The sequence below is a fragment of the Adiantum capillus-veneris genome, chromosome 16 (assembly GCF_014529385.1).
Source record: "Adiantum capillus-veneris isolate H3 chromosome 16, ASM1452938v2, whole genome shotgun sequence".
In the NCBI taxonomy this organism is placed as follows: domain Eukaryota; kingdom Viridiplantae; phylum Streptophyta; class Polypodiopsida; order Polypodiales; family Pteridaceae; genus Adiantum; species Adiantum capillus-veneris.
Window position 1 is genome coordinate 110,590,517 of NC_140946.1, and position 10,345 is coordinate 110,600,861.

The window sequence follows — 10,345 nt, forward strand, 5'->3', positions numbered from 1 at the left end:
CGCTACACACAAGTTACTAGGCCATTAAATGTTATTGGGGCTTTCTTCAAGTGTTTTGTCTTAGAATGCACAGGTTGCATGATATGCCAGTAGGGGCGGGTGGAGAAAGGAATCCAAGCATGTGCTACCAAATATTACTTCTAAAGTTGAGAAGAGGTGACCACTCTTGGATGCAGCATCTTCAATGTGAGCTATCTCATCTTGTCTCAAAAATGTGGTATTAAAGGTGGTTCTCACCACAACAAAAAGTTGCTTGCTTCATTTGCTTTGCGGAATCGTATCTATGTAAGTTTAAGGTAAAGGATTTCTTTTTGTATGCAATCAAAATTCCAAAAAAAAAAAGGCCCTCCAACATGATAATCATAACAACCTCCTTCCCAACATTGGAGGAGAAGCATTTTATGACCCTTCAACATCGGAGGAGATGCAAGTAGATGGGGAAGGGTACGTCCCTTAAATTTTATAATAGGGAAAATTACCAAAATACCCCTCTAATTTGCGGAAATTCCCAAAATACCCTTGGATCTATTTTGGTTAGATTGTTCAAAATTTTTTAATCTTTACTCCTTTTTGACAATTGAGACTCGCTTTGCGTGCTTAGAATGTAATTTGTCACAAATTACCTCACAAAAAAAGGCAATTATGTCTAAAGATAATGAAGCAATTCATCTCCAAAGCCTACATAATCAACTCAAATTTTGGATTTAGCATCTTATATTGATAAGCAATGAGTTTTCTTATGAAAAGCTACAAATTTTTTAATCTTTGGAGAATTTTAATTTCACAACCGGGGGTATTTTGGGAATTTTGGAAAATTTGAAGGACATTTTGGGAATTTATGACAAAATATGGGGGGTATTTTGGGGATTTTTGGAATTTGAGGGGTATTTTGGTAATTTTCCCTTTATAATAACTAGGTGAAGATAGTGCCTACCTCTCCACCATACTTATGTATAGTTTTTTCTTTTCTGGGGCACAACCATCTTGTGCACATAAAGCATTTCCACGATCCTTACTATCAATATTTGCTAAATACAACTCTTAATTTTTCTAACCTTCCAAAATTTGGACATTAAATAAAAATTGTGCAAACGTAGGGATCAACTTACAACAAAACTCAGGCATACTGTCATCTCTATGTACCATGACTTTACTTCTAAATGCATTATACAATTACTTGCACTCTATGGATGTGTGCGAATTGAATTGGATTGTTTCCTAAATAGTAGTGAGGGTACACTACTTGTAAGTTTGTTTATGACTCCACTTCTCTTTTTTTCCCTGCTTAATCCTACAATTTGGAGAGTTCATTTGTAAGTTGGGTACATCACATAAAGCAAGTCATAAGTCCTTCAAAGGTGTACAGAAAGGTACCACAAATCCTCCTCCAAATGGAAAGATGCACCATGCATCTTAAAACTCAAGATGTTGGATGTGTTTTTCTTGACTTGGTGGCAGGGTAATAGGCATACACAAGAAGTTTTGGACAAATTCTCACAATAATTCCCACATTGTGACTTACCTCAACATCATGAGCTTCTATGAGAGAGGCACCGCATACCTAGCTAGGTACGATTGGGGGGAGGGACCGCCGGCCCGGTGGGGGGGGGGGGGGGGGGGGGGGGGGGGGGGGGGGGCGGTCCCCTGCCCCCAATCGTACCTAGCTAGGTATGCGGAGCCTCTCGAGCAGAAGCTCATGATGTTAAAACACTGGAAAGACTCCGTTTTCCTACATGAGAAAATTTCTTAATCTTCTTGTGATAGGAATAAGCATAAGTTGTCGTTCACGGTGACACATAAAGCTTGAAAAGATGAATCTATTCTTTACATAAACTGGTGGAGGGAGAAAGACTCAATCAACTGGTTGAGGAGATGGGTGGTGGAGGGAGAAAGACTCAATCAATTGGTTGAGGAGATGGTTTGTATCCTGGCCAGTCAAGAAAAATCTCTTTTGTGTTATTTCGATAAATTGTTTCATGCTTGTGCTTTGTGGGCTGGGGTTGAGAAATTAGTGAAACATTATTCTTTCCTCGAGGCGGAAACGTCTAAAAATGTTAAAAAATACAAAAAAAGGAGAAAGATTGAGGAGTTTGTCTGGTCAAAACATGCACAAAAGTACTAATCAATGGGGATCCAAACTCTGGCATTTGAGAAAACACACATTTTTTATTAATAAAAATATTTGAAGCCCTTCATTGTTTTGCTTTGTGGCAGGGAGCCTCTTCTCTTGATGCAGAAAATATGCATATTATATACCTGCCCTACCATTGTAGTGATCCTTGGTTTCACCATGTCTCTCTGTGCATGCTAGTCTTATGCTGAAGTTTGGCATATAGGTATATTCAGTGCACATGATATGCATGAGCTTCCCCTTCACAAAAGTGGTGCCCTGAAACTCTTCTTTCACATGATGCTGCATTGACATTTTAGCAATAACGGTTTTGCAGGATCTTTTTCCTGCTGCTTTAAGTTGGTCGGCTGCTCATCGTTGCTTCTTGTCATTCCATGAATGGGATTGGGCATCTGCCATGGCATTTCTGACTTGATTGCAATTGCATTTTCATCAAAGTGCAGGGAATTCTGCGCCAGATTGTCAATTTGTGGAGATTCTACACATTATAGGTTAGTCAAAATATCTGTTTGTTACCATCAGATTTATGTAATCAGCTCGCTTTCTATAAATGGCACGTGCGGGTGTGCACGCCCACACAATGTATGAACACATAAACAACATATACATACATGCATATGTATGTATTCTATGCACATGTGTACATGCAATGCTCTTCATGTAGATTAGCTTAGGAAAAATCCAAGATAACAAAGTGGATAATAAAATTGCAAAAAAGATCCGGATTTGACATAGCAACACATAATGTTATACCTGCAAGATTGTGATCATGAATATCTTCCTCTCCTATTGCTGCATCAAAGCTTTCATTTGCTTTGTCGAATTTTGGCACTCCAGAATATCTAGCACTACCATTTTGTTGTGGTTCAAGCTGGGTGCTTTGCATATTCACATTTCTTGATTGTTGACGGTTTTCATGAAAAGGTGTCAGTGTTTCTTCTGCTGCATCTGCTAAAGGTTTTGTTTTGGTGAGCAAGGAAACACAAGTAGGCAAGTGTGCACATAGTTTGTCAATCAAGCATCGGTGGATGATCAATTTAATGCATTGATTAGTGTTTCCTTGGGCAAATGCGGGAAACATGTCATGTTTAAGCACATTACCATGAGAAAGCTTGTCCTGATCCCCACTCTGTTGCAAGTCTGTGACCTCTGCCGCATCAATCTTCAACATCGAAATCACTTTCTTAACTTGAACATCTGGTTCTTCCAAGGCCATTGCATCATCATTGAAGCCATGGGGATCATTAACTTTTCTATCACCTATCCCACCGTCAATAGTACCTGGGGAAAGCTTAAAATTGCTCTACCATTGGAAGAAGGATATATTACTTTCATAATGTCGAAGTCTGAACTTACAACTTACAAGAGAGGCTAAAACACTGACACAAAACATGAAAGTAAAGCACACAAGAAAACGGATAAAGAAGAATAAATAAATCACTAAATATCTTGTTTTTGTTCTTAGATTTAGAAAAACAAAATTTTACCATAAAATGCTTTTAGAAAACGCTTAAAATGAGAGAAACTTACTTGACTAAAATTTTGAAACAAGTACAGATACAAATTGCAAGAGTTCATATTTTTATAAGCTTCAAAGGATGGAGTCATGAGAACTTCATGTTAGGGTAAGCCCACACTTGTGGCACCACTTGGGAAAGAGTCCAAAACACCTAGGAAAGGATAGAAGATGACATGGTCCAATAGGGAGAAAGTGCAACCTCTCTAGCCAATGATTGTAAAGCACTTAAGAGGCTATTCTCTAATGAATCAATTGCATTTTGAGCTTTATAATTTGTGTCTATACTCTCTTTATGCTCTTGCTCTTGGCGTAGCCCTAACCCTTACCTCTATTGCTCTAACCCTAACCCTAGCGCCATGGTGAGCTTAAAGCTTCATCCACCATAGCCTAGCTCACACTAATGGCGCTTAGGTTAGAACACCCAATTCTAACACTTCATAGATAATCAAATTCTTGAGAAATGAAAGCAAAGAACTCCCTAATGGTGTCGTAGCCTTGTGGTAAACTTTTTGTTGCCGGTCGCAATAGACACAAGCTTAGATTTTCAATGGTGCTCAAGCTATCCCCAACAAAACCAAGGCGAAAAATCACAAGGTATTCCAAAACAAGAGAAACTCACATGGCCCATTGAATATTAGAGGGATCCTTTCCAAGCTAAAAAGACACACTAAAGAATGTACACCTATCTCTCTTCTTCTTAAAGGCATGTTTTAACATGCCCAAAAGAAAGAATACACAGCAAAATGTATTAAAAACCAGCATTGCACATATATTGCGATTATTAATACCTGGCCGTCTGTTTGTTTTTCTCAGCTCAAGGAAATTTTCACGGTCTCCAGATTTTTGTGACTTAGTTGTCGATGCAAGTAGCTGGTGACAGGGCCACTTCCCTTGTTGAGACCCTGAATTTATGAACTCAGTACTGCTTTTCTCTGTAGGTGCAAAGCTGCAACATACATATAATTACCGACTCTTAATATAAGTTAGAAATCACTATGTACATTGATACATAGACATCCAGAAATGTCTGGTGTATGTGTATGCGGACGTCCGTGCAAACATACTTACATATATACCTGTATAGAATCTAGATGTATATATTGGATGTGTCATGCACCCATTACCTGACACACATGCCAAGCTACAACATACATTTATTTCCCGGCTCTTAAATCAGTGTTAGAAATCACTACATACAATGATGCATATATGCATAGACATTCAGAAATGTCTGGCATATGTGTATGTGGATGTCCGTGTAAATGTATACCTGTACAGATGTATATATTGGATGTGTAATGCACCCATAATCTGACACACATGTTTGTGTTGGGGGGGCATATGTACTGCTCGTGGATGCTATCGGTGTCCAGACTCTTAATTTGTGACTTGAGTGAATACCTTGCATGGAGACCGGCCAAGCCACAATTCTGGAGCTGGGATTCACTAAAATGTTGTGTGGAGAGGTCTTCTAGAATGTCAACACAAGCTTCTTCCGATGTATCGGATTCAGCATCAGAAACTTTTGCTGCATCTTCACTGCTTCTCTCACCATTGTCATCCACACAATCTCTGACCTCCTTTTGTAATTTTGGATTAGTATTAATATGTTGTGAAGCATTCCTCTGGTATCTGCCCTGCAAAGTGGAGAATAGTTCATATATTTGTCAAACTTATTCGATTGTGCGGACCCAAAGAGACATGGCGAAAGACTCACAGAGAAACAAAGGAAAACATATTCATTTATGAAAACCTTTAAGCTAGCAAACATACCTTTGTTTTTGTATCTTTATCTGCAGGGTGAATAACAAACTCCATCCTTGCAAATCTGCACAGGCATATATGTTCGGTCATGTTCAAGCACATAGTAACAGCAATGCCTCGTATGCAAGCAAGGCAATCTCTCTACCTGTCTGAATACTCTTGTTTAGCTGAGGAGCAAGACCTGTTTGAGGAGCTCCCTTGCCGGCACTGCGCCTTCTCACCATCCATGGGTACAGAATTAGATCTCTTGACTACACTGGCAGCTCCTAGCTGCCGTGCACGCAATGTTGAACCTCTTGAGCTTGTTGGTCTCTCAGGTATCGTTGTTCGAAGATTGGAAGGGACTTCAGTTAGTGACCCATCATCGAAGTTGTCCCATCCCATGAATGGTTTCAGATAAGCTCCTCTCTCTTGCGGTTTTGAAGATGATGAATGCCTGACAGTTGAGAATGATCGATGAGCGCTCGTTGAAAGCATCGGGGGTCGCATCGATTGGATATGGCTTCCGCCTGAGGATGCCATTTTTCCCGAGGTAGCATGTCGAGAAGTGAAAGAAGCTGATTTGCCTAATGCCAGCTTCCTTTTGTCACCTCCTTCACATGCAGCTATGCCTAAAGGAGTAACATGTGGTGCTCCTTTCTCGCTTCTTGCGGGCCGTGGGACCTAGAATGGATCAAATTGAATGCCACATAGCCTTATCAGCCACAACAATCTGTGAATTCTTTCATCCTAAGCCTCTCCCTAGAAAACCAAAATGCCTCAGCTTCCTGAGCATATTTGGAAACAGCTATCATGTATCTTAATGTCATCTTTGTGAATTACAATTACTTGAGAACAGGGATGTATGTTAGTGGTTGAGGAGTTGCGTGGGTGCGAAAGGATCCGCATACAACTTGAGAGGTAATATCGTTGCCCACAAAAAGAAAAACTAGGGCTTGCAAACAGGATTTGTGCATATACCCTTTTCTGTTTCAGACTAACAAAGGTCAATTAAGCACCCATCAAACCAAGCCTCTTTTGTTCTCTCTATTACGTTCATCTATGGTGAATTTTCTGTTAGGCATTCAATAGGCATAGATAATTGTATTTCAAGCATCCCTCAGGCCAATTACATTCAATAGCCATGGATAATCGTATTTCAAAAAACCCTATGCCGCAGTACTATTCATGAAAAGCTCCTAATCTGTTCAAGTACTTGAATACCCCGTCCCCAATTGCCACACACTCAAATCTATAGAATGTGTAAAAAGCATGAATTGCCAAGATTCCTCCCATTTCATTGCTTTATTTTTTGCAAGAAGATGAGTTTTCTAGGAAAGCTAGAACTGTTAATGAGCTGCTGCTGATCTTGCCTACGACTTGCGTAGCGTAAGATTGCTTAAAAATCATAGTAGATTCCATGCTTCATTAGGAAGAAGAAAGCAGAGAACGAATCATCTTACCTTCAACACCTTTCGAATTGTTCGTGTAGGATGAAAAACACGCTTTGGTGTATGAGCAACTGGGGGTGAGTCCTTGTCTAAGGATGGAAAAAGTGGTGTTGCTGGTGGAGTAATAAGCCTGCACATAAAACAGAAGCACTTTAATCATCCACATGTAAACTTAAGATGTCTTAATTAGCAATAGCTTTATAGTCCTTCCAAAAAGGAGACAAAATATTTATTTGCATGCAATTTTTTGTTATCTAAAAGAAGCCAATGTAGAGGAAATAGGCAAAAGGTATGCTATGCCCAACCTTATGCATAAAGCTTAAAGGAATTCACCAGTTATACTCATTCTTTTCTGCACCCATTGCAAGAAGCTGCTCATTGCGACTCCATGGAGGTGTTGCCAATGACACATTGTGCAAGCCCGAAAGCTGTCCAAGTTCGGATGCTGACAACCACATGTTGCTTCTTAGTACTTGAGTTGGGTCCTGCCTTTTACTTACACTCGCCCACACAATTTTCTACTATTAACATACTTCTGCAATTGTTTATTGCCCAGTAGAATGGGGATGAAAGCATAAGTATGAAAGATTGCTGAGTGTGAAGGACTGGTGTAGTCGGCCAAAATAGAGGCACCAGGCAAACAAAATATAGTGAGAAATATATGCTGGTGCACACCCAAAAACTCACATAGAGATTCATCGTTATATCGGAATTGGGCTATGACTTCTCGATTTTCCGAAACCTCTACAAATTGTCCTTGAGCTTGTTGGATATTGGTTTCTTTTAAGTAAATGGGCTTGTAGAAATGCCACTCATTTCCAAAATGTTGAGTGGCCACACTCTCTGCCATGGTCTCATATTAGAGATGGAGTTCTTAGGATACTAGCTAGTTGTCGATCTTCAAAGTGACATTGAGGATTCTCAAGAAGCTCGCCCGGCTAATATACTATTTGTTTCAATGTACAAGATGAGATTGTGAAGTAGAATCAACATCGATTTTGCCCCGAAAAAAACAAAAAGAACAGAAACTCACATAAAGATTCGTCGATATCAGATGGGCGAAGATTGAATGTCTTGCGATCGCTGTTGTTGCGCAAACCATGAAAGAGGGTGAGGCCATTGTCATTTGTGCTAAAGTCCTGATGTTTACTTCTTGCAAAGCCAAACTTAATGCTCCTCTTATGGCTGCGGACATCGGTCATAGAGCGATCGGAATTCCACATGGCACATGAGCAATGGGAAGATGCATGATATTAATGGCATGCTAATTGTTAGCTAACTGAAACTTCATGAGCTGGGTAATTAGGCTCATTCATGAGCCAGCTAGTAATAAATGCTGCTGCAGAAATGGAAGCTTGTCGTCATGACGCTCTTCATTACAACCCACATTACTTCTAACGTCAGTGCAGTGACTACTTCTCTGATCAAAACCAGAAGTACAATTTCTGATTAATGCGTGGAAGCTCTGCTGGCGAAGCGTGATGTGTGTATGACACACACAGAGAGAGAGAGAGAGAGAGAGAGAGAGAGAGAGAGAGAGAATTGGCGTGTGGGACGCTTCGGCCGGCCTAATACTACGAACATTCTTATGAAACATATCGTCTTCTATGTGCATATATTGATTTTTGGAGAATTACCTAGGCCTACACCTCCCGTAGGTGGAAGCAACCTGACTCTTCCCGACGGATAAGGATGGCCAACCCATCATATGGACTAGGGGAATAGCCCTTAAGGGCTACTTGTCATACTAGCTGTCAAGGGGGTTTGAACCTAAGACCTTAGATAATGTTGTGAGAGAGAGAGAGAGAGAGAGAGAGAGAGAGAGAGAGTAAGAGCTTGCCAAAAAGGTAATAGAGAGACAAGGTGATCTTTGAAAGGTCATTTACTCACCAACCAAGCTATAAATAAGAGATCACCTGAGTCCAACATAATTCTTTTTAGGGAAACTTACCAGAATGCCCTGTAATTTATGGAAATTCCCAAAATGTCCTTAAAATTTTAAAAATTCCCAATATACCCTTGTATCATTTGGGGATGAATTTGCCCCAATTTTTGCATACAATAATCTTTATGAAAATATAATTCTATCTTTATGTGTCTTAGACAAAAGTATGAGCTCACAAATAGCGGCATCTATGTCAAAAAATGATGAACGATTTCATCTTAAGAGCCCACGATACCATTCATAATCCTTCTTCTATCATCTTCTATTGAGGGAGAACCAATCTTCTTAAAATGAGTTGCAAAATTTTTATCTGAGGGGTGTGTTGGGAATTTTTGAAATTTGAGGGGTATTTTGGGAGTTTCCACAAATTTTAGGGGCATTTTGTTAAATTTTCCTTTTTTTAGCTAGATGATGCTAAAATTATTTGGTGCTTTATGTCATAAAATCTAATATTTAACCAACCCAAATGATTTTCTCATATTAAACTGATCATTTAATGTGGGAGAATAGACGGGAACAAGGGTTAGAATATAGACATGTGCTTACGCGTCTATCTCAACACGGGGCCAATGGTAAAGGGGTTCAAATGAGAGATGATTTGTCAAAGAGCAAGGCTAGCTAATGGAGCTTAAAGACCTTAGGGTTAGCTTCATTAAAGACCTCCAATAGTTAGTATTAAAAGTCCTTTGACCTTAAGTAAGCTAGGGCTGTGCTTGAGGTGGAAACCCGGCCCAAGCTTGAGGTGCTTGTCATGCTTGTTGGCTAAGGTGCTTGAGGTGCTTGTCGTGCTTGATGACTAAGGTGCTTGAGGTGCTTGCTGACTAAGATACTTGAGGTGCTTACCGACTAATGAGCTTGAAGTGCTTGTGGGAACACTACCCTCTCATGAGGGGGCGAGCCCTAAAGCTAGGGGGATGAGAGAGAACACACACACACACACACACACACACACACACACACACACACACACACACACACACACACACACACACACACACACACACACACACACACACACACACACACGGTAAGCCCAAGCCTCAAGAGGCAGCAAGGACACATGTCAAGCCCCTACACATGTTGCCCTCATGGTGTGCCTAAAGACTATTGGTTGGCGTCCCAAGGGGTCGAATGATAAGTTAGTTAATTTAATTAATTATTTTTGCATTCATCAAGTCCTCTCTCTCAAAAGGGAAAGGGGACACTTGTCCCAAGGCTACCCTTGTTGCTTGATATGCATTCTGCATGTGATTGGCTAGGCTTGGAGGGGTCCAATGAGCTTCAAGCATGAGCTACAAGGGGGGGTTGACCAAAGCAAGAAGGGGGGTTGCTTGGGGGGTATACTCTCCTACACAGACTCACACATACTCTCATTGTGTGAAGTGCAAAGTGCAAGAGCTCCATCTCCTTCTCCAAGCTAGTAGAGAAGCTGAGAGCCTGCATCAACACTCTTGGCTATGGAATGCAAATCCAACCAAGAGCCATGCTTCAATGCTTAAGCTTGCCATCTTCTCCATCTTCATTACTATGCTATTCTGTATGCTGGCAAGAAGAGT

The 10,345-nt window shown here is 40.4% G+C and overlaps 1 protein-coding gene across 2 annotated transcripts; it reads right to left on the bottom strand.

The window, feature by feature from the left end:
* Positions 1-2,146: 2,146 nt before the first annotated feature.
* Positions 2,147-8,404, bottom strand: LOC147439641 (uncharacterized). Of its 2 annotated transcripts, XM_086484351.1 has the most exons (10): positions 7,878-8,404; positions 7,178-7,289; positions 6,857-6,974; positions 5,560-6,077; positions 5,424-5,478; positions 5,052-5,287; positions 4,439-4,596; positions 3,233-3,412; positions 2,885-3,079; positions 2,147-2,609 (listed from the first exon to the last, which is right to left on the bottom strand). In XM_086484351.1, the coding sequence occupies exons 1-10, from the start codon at positions 8,065-8,067 to the stop codon at positions 2,404-2,406; spliced, it is 1,968 nt and encodes a 655-aa protein (XP_086340477.1). In that variant the 5' UTR covers positions 8,068-8,404; the 3' UTR covers positions 2,147-2,403. The 2 variants fall into 2 exon arrangements, with proteins under 2 accessions (XP_086340477.1, XP_086340478.1); XM_086484352.1 differs by lacking the exon at positions 7,178-7,289 and having other exon boundaries at positions 7,878-8,000.
* Positions 8,405-10,345: the final 1,941 nt, after the last annotated feature.